Source organism: Ipomoea triloba, chromosome 2, assembly GCF_003576645.1.
Source record: "Ipomoea triloba cultivar NCNSP0323 chromosome 2, ASM357664v1".
Taxonomy (NCBI): Eukaryota; Viridiplantae; Streptophyta; class Magnoliopsida; order Solanales; family Convolvulaceae; genus Ipomoea; species Ipomoea triloba.
The window spans coordinates 18,619,068-18,635,671 of NC_044917.1; the positions used below are offsets into that span (position 1 = coordinate 18,619,068).

General features: G+C 37.0%; 1 protein-coding gene across 1 annotated transcript in view; it reads left to right on the forward strand.

Moving 5' to 3' along the window:
• LOC116010864 overlaps positions 1-3,361 on the forward strand; it is a 26,121-nt gene extending 22,760 nt beyond the window's left edge. The window contains exons 2-5 of the mRNA XM_031250363.1: positions 1,994-2,175; positions 2,321-2,527; positions 2,611-2,787; positions 3,014-3,361. Coding sequence (XP_031106223.1) covers positions 1,994-2,175; positions 2,321-2,527; positions 2,611-2,787; positions 3,014-3,361 — 914 coding nt within the window. The remainder of the gene's footprint in view (positions 1-1,993; positions 2,176-2,320; positions 2,528-2,610; positions 2,788-3,013) is intronic.
• The last annotated feature ends 13,243 nt before the right edge of the window (positions 3,362-16,604 follow it).

Genomic DNA, 16,604 nt, shown 5'->3' on the forward strand with positions numbered 1-16,604 from the left:
TATATATATATATATATATATATATATATATATATATATATATATATATATATTAGTTAAGGTATAATACTATGAGAATAAAATAAATTATCATTCTTATTCTTCTCTCTAATTACTAGGGTAATCTCTCTATATATATTTTTATACTTAAAGTATAAAATTATAATTGTACAATATTAATATAATTACCTAATAATTATTGTAGTAACTAAAAAATTAATTACACATATATTAGTATAATTGACTAATAATTGTTATGATAATTAAGTTAATAATTATACAAATATTAATATAATTATAATTAAACATGGGCCGTTGGATTTTTATTTTATAATTACAATTAATTTTTTGATTTTATATATGTGTGTGTGTGTGGAGAGAGCGAGAGAGAACAAAATAAACAATCATTAATATTCTTCTGTGTAATTACTATGATAATCTCTCATATATATTTTTATACTTAAGGTATAAAAGCATAATTGTACAATATTAATTTAATTATTTGATAATTATTATGGTAATTAAGGAATTAATTGCATAAATATTAGTATAATTGACTAATAATTATTATACTAATTAAGTTAATAAATACACGAATGTTAGTATAGATTAAGCTAAACATGGGTTGTTGTATTTAGTTTTATAATAATTACAATTAAATTATTTCCCTTTTTAACCATATTTATTTTAGTAATAATATAATTATACATAGATTTTTTCAAGATAATTGCAGACAAACGAGTCATATATTGTTCAATTAATTGAGTAATACTTTTGCATTAATCTTATTGAGTGAGAGGGGGAACGGTCGTGGTAGAGGTGGGTAAATTATGCTATGGATTAGGATCCACCTTGCAAGTAGGACTCGGGTCCATGTTCATAATTTTAGAACTCTATGTCTACAATAAAAAAATAAATGTATTTTTTTAAATGTTAATAAATAAATTAGCTTATCCAATGTAGTTTTTTTTTTTAATTCCAAGCTATACAGTTTTCATCCTATTACCATGTTATTTGCAAACATCATTATTTTACTCAAGAAGTCTAACTATAACACGTTAAAAAAATTAACCAAATTAAGTACACATATAAGGATAAATAAAGTATAACCTAAAGAGCCAAAATTTGACATGTTTAGGTAGAATTATAGCTCTTAACACATTATACAGCCCACTGTTAGGCAAAAATACACAACAAATAAAACATGCCCACAAATCAAACATTCATGAAATAAGGTTAATCTATACACTTAAAAAAACATAGCTAATCTATACATACGTACTTTAAAAATATCTTATAATTCTGGATATTATACTCCAGTAATTCTGAAATAAAAGAAACAAAAACAAATAACAAATTAGTTTCATTAGTGATGTAAATTAAAATAAGTATAAAAATTTACAATAACAATATATAATACACTATCAATGTCGTCTACAAAAAGGTTTTCAATAATGTGTAATTCAAAACAGTTACATTGATATACTATTATGTTTTCTTTTTATACAAAGATGACAAAATTGCTATATATTTACATAGAAAATATATCATCCGTATAAATAATTTATATAACTGAGTTGATGGACAACAAGATAATTAACCCAATTAATACAAATCATAAGCATTGATATATAAAATGTCTAAAGTTTCAGCACCGGATCTATATATATACACATTGGCTATTAATTGGGCAATTATTTGCTCAAATTCAAGCAATGATAACATACATAATCGATCAAACTCAATTTTTCAATTGCACTATATAATATTCGATATTATAATTTACATAATTGTATATCGATCTAAATATTCTTAACATATTATAGCAAATCAATTCCGTGCAACGCACGGGCGAAAATACTAGTTTCTAATAATATTGTTATCTTATGCATGTGCAGGTATATAAATATCCATGGCCGACCCTATAGAGCCCACAGAGCCTACAGAGCCTGTTAGAACAAGAGGACCTATAGTTTGTGCAAAAATGAAAAAGAAAAGCCAGTTGGTGGGCTTTTAGAAATTGAGTTTGATGATGCATGTAGGCCTATTGGCCCAAATGCAAAGGATTTCTCAAACTACCTAGGCAGTTTGGTTCGTCATCATGTGGATATTAATATCACAGATTGGCCTCGCGTCCCCCACGGAGTTAGAGAACAAATTTGGCATGATCTTAAGGTAATAAGCATTAACTTTATTTAATTGATATATTGATCATTACTTCTATATATATATATATATATATATATATATATATATATATATATATATATATGTATGAAAAATCTAATTGCTTGCTTTTTTGTTGTCTCTAAATTCACAGAAAGAGTTTAATATCCCAAATGAAGATGTAAAGAAAAATATTCTGAGGATTGCGGGGTTGCGTTGGAAAGATTTCAAGACAAGATTGGTGCGGGACTTCATCAACAAAAAGCATCATAAATATAACTCTCCCGTTGAGTTATATACTTTCTTGGATGAAGAAAAATGGAACACATTTGTAGAAAATCATAAAACTAAGGAGTTCCAGGTAAACTTAATAATCATGTTTTATTAGTTTTAATGCTTTATTACTATTAACATGCTATTATTTAATAACAAATTGTATTTTAGGCCAAAAGTCGGAAATATAGGGAGTTGCAAGCTCAAAATGAGCATCCTTACTACTTAGGCTCCAGAGGTTATATTGGAAAGCAGTCTGAGTGGATGTTGTCTGACCCATTGTCTTCACAATCTTCCTGCGCTTCTATTATATCGAAAATAGCAGCATGTGATCGTAGCTTGGATTGGGTTCGAGCGAGGTCTAAAAAATCTGAAGATGGAAGTTATTACATTCCCAACAAAAAAACAATGGGAGTGTTTGGTAAAATTATAAGTAATACAAATACTTTAAATATATATATATATATATATATATATATATATATATATATGTATGTATGTATATATATATATGTATGTATATATTATTAATGAGAATGCTAACATGTAATTTATATATCTTGTGTTGGAATAGATCGAGAAGTGTGAAGAGATGTCTCAAGGATCATTCCAACCTGCCTGTCAAAATGATATATTATCAGCAGCTCTGTGCACTAATGAGCACGGTGGCTATGAGAGAGGCGTTGGAGTGCATACCAAGATCCAGGATATGTTTGGTATGCCTAGCCGTGGGAAATCATCTGGGGGTGTTTCAGGTGTTGATCTTGAGACTATGGAGAAAAATCTTTATGACAAATTGGCTGAGAAAATAAGAAAAGAAACAAGGGAAGAAATGGAGGAAAAGTTTAAGGATATGCAATCTCAGCTCCAATCTTTTATGAAGAATGCACAAGCTAGTCCAAGGTTAGGCACATCGCTTTAGAGTAGTTGTCAGTCTGTTGATCCAGTGAATGAGTTTCAGGTAATATTGAATATCTTTAATATCTTGTTCAATTTAATATCTTCTAATTGTTGTTAAGCTTTTAAATTTTCTTGGCACGTAGGAAATTTCAAAAGCTCAAAATATGAGGAATTTTCAAAGTGATGATCAATATGCCATAGAGTTACAACCTGCCATTGTTTTTGAAGATGTGATTGGAGCACTTGGGAGATGAATCCAAGAAGATGGTTTCATATCTAAGACACTTGCCTGCCGATTTGGACTATGTTGAGTTGGAGGTAGAGGAGGCGGAGGAAATATTTCATCATTCAAATATGGCTGGTATCGTGATGTTTGACGACATTAAAGATTTGCTGACAATGAATTGGCTCGATGTGTCCATAATACAAGTCTTTATAGTGTAAGTATTTTTTTTCTTTAGTCTTTAGTATTTTATCTTTTATCTTTTATCTTTTATCATTTGATTTACTAATAATTTACATTTTAGATGTTTTTATCGGCTATGCAAGAAAATTGGAGTGCCATCAATTGGATTTGTATGCCCAAGGAAGATTTCAGAAGCTAGTATCAAAACAAATTACAACGCGGTCGTTTCTTTTCTCTTGCATGCGATTGAAAAAGAGAAGCACCGGACATTTATTTTGGCTCCATACCATCAAGAGTAAGAAAAACTAAATTTATATTTTTATTTATTTATATAAATTAATTGACTTATTTTTGAATTGCGTTAACATATTTATTTTTAAATAATGTAGAAGTCATTGGTTGCTTTTGGTTATTTGCGTTAAATCAAAAGCGGTATATGTATTAAACTCAATGACATGTAACCGCGACCTTGAGATTAAGGTCCCATTGAATGTGTAAGTAACTCCTAATAATATTTATTTATTATTATTAACTATTATTATTCTTTTGAATTCACCTTATGAGAGTATATTATAGGGCATTTCGGTCAACAATAAATTTGAAAGGACAAAGAGCAAAAAATTGGGGAAAATGGAGGGAAATTAATGTATATATCAAAATTAGATTATTAATATATATTTTATAAGGTTATTAGTAATGTTTTATTGTTTAACTTTCTAATATATATACATAAAAATTTATAGTTTGTAGTGTCCTACACAACCCGATAGTGTGGAGTGCGGATATTATGTCTTGCGATATATGTTTGAGATATGCACTCAATACTATGAGCTTGAAGATTTAGAATCGGTAAATAAAATTTAATAAAACTAAAGAATTTTTAATTATATTTTATTAATGTTAAAACTAATAATTTGATAATTTTTAAATTTTTGTAGGCATTTGCGGGGTCAAAGCCCTACACGGAGGATCAAATTAATGAAATTCGTGAAATTTGGGCTAAATACTTTTGTGAAGAATGCTTATGATGTTTTGTGTAGGTAAAGTATTAATTTAGTAGTGTTTACTTATGATGTTTTATGAAATTGTAATGATGTATGTGTTGGTACTTAGTTTTTTTTTATTAATTTAGTAGTGTTTACTTTGCTTGAGTAAAGTATTTTGAAAACTTTGAAGATTTGAAGTGTTGGTAACTTAGGTTTAATTCGAATTGTTGAGAAATATTTATATTTGCAGTGTTATTTATTGTTGAAGTTTTAAAAACTTTGAAGTAGCTTTGAGATTTGAGATTTGTGAAGTTGTTTATAGATGTTGTTGGATAGATGTTGAAAAGATTATTGTTTTGAGAATTTATTAGCTTTGAGATTTGTGATGTTGGTGTGGTTTGATGCGTATGTGTTGAGAACTGGACGGGAATTGTAAATGCTAAAGGAAATTATTTGGGGTGCACAGCAAAATAAATAACATATTACAAAAAAAAAATAAAATGAAATTAGCTGCGTCCGGAACTGGGCAGTTCCGAACGCAGCTGCTATTTATTAAAAAAAAATAATGTTAACTGCGTCCGGAAACTGCCCAGTTCCGGACGCAGCTGATATTTTTTGAAAAAAATGAATATCCAGCTGCGTTCGGAACTGGGCAATTCCGGACGCAGCTGGTGACTATCTGTGTCAGGGCCAACTCCGGACGCAGATAGTCCATGGCATCTGCGTCCATGACATATGCGTCCGGAGTACTCCGGACGCAGATAGTCCAAAACTCCGGACGCAGATGCCTGTTTTTGTACTAGTGTGTCACCCGATAAAAAGTGAGTATGGTTTACATATTGCTTGAAACCCATCAAAAAGTAATTTGTCCGCACCCTTGGGGAGGCGTGTTGAGCATATAATATATAAACATAAATGTGCAATTCAGTTATGAGGTTAGGCTTTTAGTTGAGATGAAACAAATGTTTTAATTGTGATATATAAATCTATTGATTATTACACAAAAAAAAAAAAAAGTAAGAGTGCAATATCGTTTATATACACTAAGAAATGAGAAGGAATTGTTAATGCTAATGAAAAAAAAAATTATGGTGAATCATGGAGACATCATTGACACGTGGAGATCATCGGACAAATGTGACCCGAAAGCCTTTGGAATTCATCAACTATGAATTTGAGCCGCATATTTTTTTACTCATCTAGTTTTAAATAATAGAATAAAAAATACGAAAAAATTAAAAAAATAATATAAAAGTCATTGTCCTTACATTAAATATATATATATATATATAGAAAGGTTCAGGTGCGGGAAATAGTTTTCGTGCGGTTGTGCGGTGTTTATTCTCTCTTCTTTTTTTTTTTAATTTAAAACTGATACACACCTTAAGGTGGATAAACATAAATATGACTTTGTAGAGAAAATCTTATAAAGAATATAGTTTTGTGTTTTGGAACTGCAAAAAACAAAAACAAAAACAAAACCCCAAAAAAACACACATTTAGATGGAAAACAACGCGTCTTAAGAAGGAAAGCGACTTACCTAAAGCCTTAGGTCGACACACCTTAAGTTTTAACAACTGATGCAGCTTAAGCACACAAACCACGCACCTTAAGAAGGAAAAATCAGGTATTTAAGAAGAAAATCGTGCACCTAAAACCTTAGACCGACGGACTTAAGTGTTAACAACTAAAGGCACCTTAAGCTCAAATCAATATAATGCACCTTAAGCACAAAAAGCACGCACCTTAAAAAGTAAAATCACTCACCTAAAGCTTTAGAACGACGCACTTAAGTTTCAACAATTTAAGCTCAAAATCACGCACCTTAAGTACAAAAATCACGCACCTTAAAATTGACCCATATGAAAAATGACCAAATTGTCATCACGTTTTTTTAGACATTGTTAATACTAAACGCTGATTTTGGCAAGGTCAGTGGCTCTCCTCTCACCGCACAGTCGCACCTGAGCACCCCTACCGCATTTGAACTATATATATATATGTGTGTGTGTGTGTGTGTGTGTCACCCCAACTTTTCACAAGCTGAGATAGCTAAAACTTTAACATAAAAGCTGCATATCTCAACTACTAAACACAACATAGCGGAAGCGATTTATAACTTAAGGGGTATCATGCCACATCTAGGTAAGAATAACACAACCTAGATGCACAGGCTAACCAAAACTCAAACCAAATAGTATATAAATCCTCAAAACATTGTCATAACAACGAGAATCTAATCAAGAGTATATAATCTCAACATCAGCACACAGGCCCAAAACACAAAGTCTAAACATCATAAACTAAGCCTAAGCAGCCTCATAAGGATAAGCTCTAACGCGCTCTCGCTTAGACTTACTCCACACCTGGAAAACATGTAAGAAACCATTAGCAAAAGACTGCTAAGCAACCACCATTCACACCCGTGATAAACATACATATATAGTAAGTTTGTAAATAGGTTTACACACCCATATAGAATATACATACCAACGAACTGTTCAGTATTTAAATCAGATACTCAACAACAACACGCTGAATAAAGCATAAACCAAGACTCTTCAAGTTACAACCAACAACCAACACGGATGCATAAACATCAAGTTTATACACAAGATACCAATTGAATCATAATACCAACAAAATGAACACAAGGGACCAACCAAACCGATATATTAAGGAATAACGACGCCAACTGAGGTACAACCTCTACCAAAGATCATAAGGAAACCAATCCTACCACCATACCAACAATAAGTACCAACCACCATTCCCAAATCACAATAATAACCATGAAACCAACCACCACCACCATAACATAACACGGAGGCAACAAGCCCATATCACAGAGGCATACAAGCCCATATCACAGAGGTACCCAACCACCAATTACATAGGCACACGGGCCCAAATAAGAAATCTCACAATACCCTCCCAAATCCAACCTCAATTATAACATAATTCCACCAACTAACCCCAAAGGTTATCAAGGATTCAACAGGAGAAGAGATATGCTCATAAGAACCAAAGATTCCCACATTCCAACTCAGATTTATCCACACAAACCACCCACCAACAGTGTTCAACTCACAAAACGAACACAGAGCATACTCAAGATAGAAATCAGGGAATTAACCAATGATACTAACTCAAGAGATCAAGATAATGTCCAAAACTCATGAACAAATACTCAAAACCAAAGTGGAATATTCAACCAGATGCTCAAAACATATTCCAGAATGAAAAGGGAAAACAATCAAGTTAACAGACCACAACAAGACTCACTGGAACAACCCAGAAATACACCTAGCGGAACGTGTCAACGGAGCAGAATGCACCGCCACACCTCACCGCCCCCTTCTCACGGAATACTTCGGCGGAACACACCGTGCCGCCACACCCTTCCAAGTGAACTCGCGGATCCCCTTAGCGGAACACACGCTTCCGCCATACCCTTCCCCACAGACACGCACAGAGCACCTGGACGGGACACATTATACCGCCCAAGAACACCGCATGTGCAACCAAACACAGATTACAGACCCGAAACAGAGATACACCAAACTCATTCAAAATACAATTGATGCTCAGAATAATACTCAGATTCATAACTCAGAAGTCAATAAATCATGGAATCCATAACAAGCATTACTCATAAACATTTAACCACAAAGGATCATGAACACAAGTCCAATAATCCACAAAGCAAAGTTTCACAGACCATCAACAAGGCTAATATGCAAGAAATTTCAGGATTCCGACATCAAATCATATTCATATAGATCAAGAGTGTAAAAATAGATTTTAGTGGACATGATGGTTACCTTTTGGAGCACACTTCAACCAAGAAATCCTCAAAACTCCTTACAAAGCATCACCTCCACCTTGATCATCTTTTTCCCAACAAGATCCCCAAAAGAACAACATAAGAACTTGTATAAAGATTATGAAAATAACATGATGCAAGGCATTTTCCTAAAGATAAACACTTACCCAAGCCTTATCAATCCTAAAAGAGCAACCTTGATCTTGGATCTTGAAGAAGAAAGTGTAGGATTTGCTTAGGGTTCTTTAGAAGTGAAAGGAGTATGATGGAAATGCATTTGCAGGAAAGGAAAAAGGATGATAGGGTTGAAAGTACAAGGCTTTTATATTAGGAGGAAAGATCATTACATATATTATGTATGTATCATACTAGGGTAAAGACATTAAATAATGGGTCCTTATAATTAATGGGTCTCCCATTACTTGTTATAATACTAGCTAGTAGGGAATTAATCCTTCAAGAATAATTGGATTGGGCCAACACAACATATTCTTACTTACAAGAAATATAAGAATTAAATTTGAAGAATTCCCTTACAAGAATTAAATCAAGAATTGGGCTTTTAGAATAAATAATCAATTCCGAAATAAGAAATATATATATATATATATATATATATATATATATATATATATATATATCAATTTAGGAGAATTAAGCCCAATTAAATAAAATAAATTGCCCGGTGCAAATAATTACCGGTCTCAAGGCTTGAATGAAATTACGAGGTGTTACACTCTACCCCCCTTAAAAGGAGCTTCGTCCCCGAAGCTCAAAGCTCACGGGAACTTGAAACGAAACGGTTCAAAGACATAAAGGATCGATCAAAGGTTAACGAAAGGATTTCTCAACCAAACTTATCCTTAAGAACATATCACACTACTAACTCTTAGACTTCTAGCTTACCCAACCCATGTATATCATGCAAAACTAAGCTAACTACTTACCTAGGTCAAATAGAGCCGGGTAACGCCTCCTCATCTCGTCGTCCATCTCCCAGGTGGCCTCCTCGATTCCATGGTTGGACCAACACACCTTCACCAGCTTGACTGCCTTGCGACGAGTCTCTCGGGTTTTGAAATCCAGAATCTTCACTGGCTTTTCTTCGTAGGACAGCGTCTCGTCTAAATCTAGGATCTCCGGTGCAATCACATGGGAAGCGTTGTGCACGTACTTCTTCAACTGGGAGACATGGAATACGTCGTGCACTCGGTCCAGCTCCGCCAGCAAGGCTAAGCGATAAGCCACTAGCCCAACCCTTTCTAAGATCTCATAGGGACCGATGAATCGAGGGCTCAGCTTCCCTTTCTTCCCGAATCTCATTACTCCTTTAGATGGTGCAATATTCAGCCACACTTTCTCCCCTTCTTGGAACTCCGCTGGCCTTCTTCCCAAGTCAGCATAACACTTTTGGCGATCTTGAGCGGCCTTCATCCTCTTTTGAATTAACTTGACTTTCTCCGTGGCTTCCTGTAGATACTGTGGTCCCAAGGTCACCGGGTTTACCAAGTCTTCCCAACGTAGCGGGCTTCTGCACTTTTGGCCGTAAAGCGCCTCATAGGGGGCCATTTGAATGCTGGAGTGGTAGCTATTGTTGTAAGAAAACTCAATCAGGTCGAGATGCTCCTCCCAGGAACCTTGCAAATCCAGCATGCAAGCCCGTAACATATCTTCCAACGTGTGGATGGTCCGCTCAGTTTGCCCATCGGTGGCGGGATGAAAAGCAGTGCTCATCTTCAGCCTAGTACCCAAAGCTGCCTGCAGTGACTTCCAAAACTGTGACAAGAACCTTGAGTCTCAGTCAGACACAATGTCACGGGGCACTCCATGGTATTTCACTACTTGATTGATATAAGCCTTAGCCAACTGATCCATAGTCCAAGTTTCTTTCATAGCGATGAAACGGGCTGTCTTGGTGAGGCGATCCACACGAGCTTGGTATGCACCAACGCCCTTGATAACGCATGCTGCCGTCGGGATGCAGCTCGAAGGGTCCTTTCTTGCCATCGACCAACTTGGCTCTCTACTTGCACAATTGGGCATCGCCAATCTGGCCCGTTCGGATCTCGTCGAGCCATGCGGGTAAAATCTGCATATTGAAGAGTCGGATCTCCTCGTCCATCTGTCCCTCTTCTACCACTGTGATATTCATCCTTTGGAATTCCTTACACAAGTCATCTGCGAGCACCCACGTGGCATTAGGCGAATGTTTAGTCTTTCTACTTAGTGCGTCTGCCACTACGTTCGCCTTTCCCTCGTGGTATTGAATGATTAGATCATAGTCTTTAATGAGTTCCAACCAACGCCTTTGTCGCATGTTTAACTCTTTCTGCGTGAAGATGTACTTTAAGCTCTTGTGGTCGGTATAGATCTTGCATTGCACCCCGTAAAGGTAGTGTCTCCAAATCTTTAATGCAAAGACTACGGCGGCAAGCTCCAAATTGTGTGTGGGGTAGTTCTCTTCGTGGCGTTTAAGCTGTCGGGACGCGTAGGCCACTACCCTGCCCTGCTGCATCAACACACATCCTAGGCCCTTCTTTGACGCATCGCTGAACACCTCAAACCCCTCGGTTCCGGATGGTAGGGTTAAAACTGGGGCAGACGTCAATCTTTTCTTCAATTTTTGAAAAGCTTCAGCGCAGTCGCTATCCTACTTAAAGGTGTAGTCTTCTTCATAAGCTGCATCATGGGTTGTGCTATCTTGGAGAAATCCGGGACAAACCTCATGTAATATCCTGCCAATCCAAGAAAGCTTCGAACCTCGGACACTGTTGTCGGTATCGGCCATTCCATCACTGTCGGTATTGGCCATTCCCTCTTTTGCAATTACATGACCCAAGAATGCTACGCTGGTCTTCCAGAACTCACATTTTTCAATTTGGCGTACAACTATTTTTCCCATAGGATCTGCAACACTGTCCTGAGATGCTTCTCATGCTCAGACGGGTTAGGAGAGTAGACCAAGATATCGTCTATGAATACTACCACGAACTCATCCAAGTATGACTGAAACACGCGATTCATCAGGTCCATGAAAGCGGCTGGGGCATTCGTAAGCCCGAACGGCATCATTGTGAACTCATAATGGCCATTGCAGGTCCGAAATGCTGTCTTGCGAATATTCGCGTCTGCCACCCTAAGCTGGTGATATCCTAATCGTAAGTCAATCTTAGAGAAGATGCCAGCTCCCTTGAGTTGATCAAACAAATCATCGATCCGTGGTAAGGGGTACTTGTTCTTAACGGTTACTCGGTTCAGCTCCCGATAGTCGATACAGAGTCGCATGCTACCATCCTTTTTACTTACAAAGAGTACAGGTGCTCCCCACGGTGACACACTCGGTCGGATGTAACCCTTACTCAGCAGGTCCTGTAATTGCTCCTTTAACTCCTGCATATCTTTTGGCGCCATTCGGTACGGGGCTTTAGATATTGGGGTAGTTTCAGGCAACAAAGCAATGGTGAACTCTATTTCTCGGGGAGGTGGTAGTCCAGGGATCTCTTCGGGGAACACATCCGGGAACTCGTATACAATGGGTATTTCCCGAGCTACTTCCTTTGGAGCGCTAAGATCTTCGACTGCACATAGGAAGACTTCATGTCCTTTATCTAGGTATTTCCTGATCTTGATCATGGAGACTAATTTGACCTCGGGCTTGTCGGGTGCCCCTCGGTAAGATATCCTCTAGCCCTCAGGACTCCTCAAGACCACCTTCTGCTCGTTGCACAAAATTTGGGCCTTGTACCGCCCCAACCAATCCATGCCTAGTACCACTCCAATGCCGTCCAAGTCGAACTGAATGAGGTCGCTAGGAAATGTCACTCCTTTGATTTCCACAGGCACCCCTTCGAAGATGTGCTCACACGCCTTGACTTCGCCGAAAGCCACCTTGACTTCAATCTTCGTCACTGCGCTAGGCACGATGCCCAACTCGCGGACCAGCTTAGAGGATATAAAGGAATTAGAAGCTCCGGAGTCGAACAGAACTAGGGTGGGAACGGAGAGTACGGGAAAGATGCCGGTAACCACGTCGCAGCTCTCGGCCTGGGGCTCATTCATGATAAAGAGCTCTCCCAGCTGAGGTGGGGCTCCTGCATTACCGACCGCTCCCACGGGTCTAGGGAGGTTTACTTCCTTGCTGCCCGAACTGCTGCCCACTGGAGCTCTTGCTGACTCGGCGCCAATTGCCTTTAGCTTCTTGAGACGCTCCAACATCCCTCCTCCAACGTTGGGGACTTCTTCTCACTTCCTTGGTGGCACCATGATCGCTAACGAGGTGGGGGGGAACTACGAGAAGACGGGTAGCGCTGCGGTCGGCCTTCCCAAGCGCGTAAGAAGGAAGTGAGAACAAGCTCACGGTAAACAAACAAACAAAGCAAGCAACAACAAGATATAAGCAAGTAAAGCGAGTCCTCACCGCGATTCCTAGAATTCACACATCCTAGGATTCTTAAACATCTTAATTTCTACTGATTAGGTCCTAGCGTCTCATATTTCAACCCTAGGATCTCTACTTAGACCTCAACACAGGCTCTGATACCCACTGTGACACCCCAACTTTTTACAAGCTGAGATAGCTAAAACTTTAACATAAAAGCTGCCTATCTCAACTACTAAACACAACATAGCGGAAGCGATTTATAACTTAAGGGGTATCATGCCACATCTAGGTAAGAATAACACAACCTAGATGCACAGGCTAACCAAAACTCAAACCAAATAGTATATAAATCATCAAAACATTGTCATAACAACGAGAATCTAATCAAGAGTATATAATCTCAACATCGGCACACAAGCCCAAAACACAAAGTCTAAATATCATAAACTAAGCCTAAGCAGCCTCATAAGGATAAGCTCTAACGCGCTCTCGCTTAAACTTACTCCACACCTGGAAAACATGTAAGAAACCATTAGCAAAAGACTGCTAAGCAACCACCATTCACACCCGTGATAAACATACATATATAGTAAGTTTGTAAATAGGTTTATACACCCATATAGAATATACACACCAACGAACTGTTCAATATTTAAATCAGATACTCAACAACAACATGCTGAATAAAGCATAAACCAAGACTCTTCAAGTTACAACCAACAACCAACACGGATGCATAAACATCAAGTTTATACACAAGATACCAATTGAATCGTAATACCAACAAAATGAACACAAGGGACCAACCAAACCGATATATTAAAGAATAACGACGCCAACTGAGGTACAACCTCTACCAAAGATCATAAGGAAACCAATCCTACCACCATACCAACAATAAGCACCAACCACCATTCCCAAATCACAATAATAACCATGAAACCAACCACCACCAACATAACATAACACGGAGGCAACAAGCCCATATCATAGAGGCATACAAGCCCATATCACAGAGGTACCCAACCACCAATTACAGAGGCACACGGGCCCAAATAAGATAGCACACAATACCCTCCCAAATCCAACCTCAATTATAACATAATTCCACCAACTAACCCCAAAGGTTATTAAGGATTCAACAAGAGAAGAGATATGCTCATAAAAACCATAGATTCCCACATTCCAACTCAGATTTATCGACACAAACCACCCACCAGCAGTGTTCAACTCACAAAACGAACACAGAACATACTCAGGATAGAAATCAAGGAATTAACTAATGATACTAACTCAAGAGATCAAGATAATGTCCAAAACTCATGAACAAATTCTCAAAGCCAATGTGGAATACTCAACCAGATGCTCAGAACATATTCCAGAATGAAAAGGGAAAACAATCAAGCTAACAGACCACAACAAGACTCACTAGAACAACCTAGAAATACACCTAGCGGAACGTGTCAACGGAGCAGAATGCACTGCCACACCTCACCGCCCCCTTCTCGCGGAACACTTCGGCAGAACACACCGTGCCGCCACATCCTTCCGCGTGAACTCGCGGATCCCCTTAGCGGAACACACCCTTCCGCCATACCCTTCCCTTCCCCACAGACACACACGGAGCACCTGGACGGGGCACATTATACCGCCCAAGAACACCGCATGTGCAACCAAACACAGATTACAGACCCGAAACAGAGATACACCAAACTCATTCCAGAATACAATTCATGCTCAGAATAATACTCAAATTCATAACTCAGAAGCCAATAAATCATGGAATCCATAACAAGAATTACTCATAAACATTTAACCACAAAGGATCATGAACACAAGTCCAATAATCCACAAAACAAAGGTTCACAGACCATCAACAAGGCTAATATCAAAGAAATTTCTGGATTCCGACACCAAATCATATTCATATAGATCAAGAGTGTAAAAATAGATTTTAGTAGACATGATGGTTACCTTTTGGAGCACACTTCAACCAAGAAATCCTCAAAACTCCTTACAAAGCATCACCTCCACCTTGATCATCTTTTTCCCAACAAGATCCCCAAAAGAACAACATAAGAACTTGTATAAAGATTATGAAAATAACATGATGCAAGGCATTTTCCTAAAGATAAACACTTACCCAAGCCTTATCAATCCTAAAAGAGCAACCTTGATCTTGGATCTTGAAGAAGAAAGTGTAGGATTTGCTTAGGGTTCTTTAGAAGTGAAAGGAGTAGGATGGAAATGCATTTGCAGGAAAGGAAAAAGGATGATAGGGTTGAAAGTACAAGGCTTTTATATTAGGAGGAAAGATCATTACATATATTATGTATGTATCATACTAGGGTAAAGACATTAAATAATGGGCCCTTATAATTAATGGGTCTCCCAATACTTGTTATAATACTAGCTAGTAGGGAATTAATCCTTCAAGAATAATTGGATTGGGCCAACACAACATATTCTTACTTACAAGAAATATAAAAATTAAATTTGAAGAATTCCCTTACAAGAATTAAATCAAGAATTGGGCTTTTAGAATAAATAATCAATTTCGGAATAAGAAATATATATATATATATCAATTTAGGAGAATTAAGCCCAATTAAATAAAATAAATTGCCCGGTGGAAATAATTACCGGTCTCAAGGCTTGAATGAAATTACGGGGTGTTACAGTGTGTGTGTGTGTGTGTGTTTACTTAAACTCATTACTATTATCAAGTATTTGATTCTCATTATCAATTTGATTTTAATGTTTGAACGCTAATCAAACACCCCTAAATACACGGGAGTTGAACTTATGCACTTAGAGTGTGTTTGGTTGACGAGTTTTGATATAAGGTATGAGTATCAAAGTGATTGTTATTGTTTGGTTGACAGATTTTTAGAATACTACTATGAGTTTCGAATATAAAAAATCAATACCCTTATTAAATAAGGGTTTTATTTCTCTTCCTCATTTATTCCCAAACTATTAATAATCATTCTCATCTCATCCTGCTACCAAACATGCAAAATACTTTCACCAAAACCCATTACCCTTACCAAGTATTTGATACCCATACCGAAACGGATTCCAATTCCTATGTACAAACCATACACGCCCTTAATTGTCAGTTTGTCACTTGACTTGGTTGCAAAAGCACCTAGCAAAGCTTGAAATACAAGCCCAGCTCGTGTAGGAGATTTGGGGCATAATGTCGATCATGCCACTGTTTATTTACCTTTCTTGTTCTGCAGATTACTACATCTTATGGTATATATATATATATGTATTGTTTATTTACCTTTCCTGTTCTGCAGATTACTACATCTTATTGTATATATATTCAAATGCGGCGGGAAGCTCCCATGCGGTCGTGTAGCCTAATATACGTCATCCGATTTCATTAATCTAACTGCAATTCGCGTATGTTTAAGTTGGGTTATTATGATAATTTTAGTATCTATATTACGTGAATTGAAATGGTGCATTTTAGTACCCTAGTGTGGTGTGTTTGAATACATGCTGTGAGGTGCGTTGAATACGTATATTCGTGCATTAACTGTGTTGCAGGATGGTGTGTTTTAATTTATCCGCTGGTGCATTTTCATACGTAGAATGGTGTGTAACTGTATTGTAGAATGGTGTATTTTAATGCGTCATCTGGTGCATTTTAA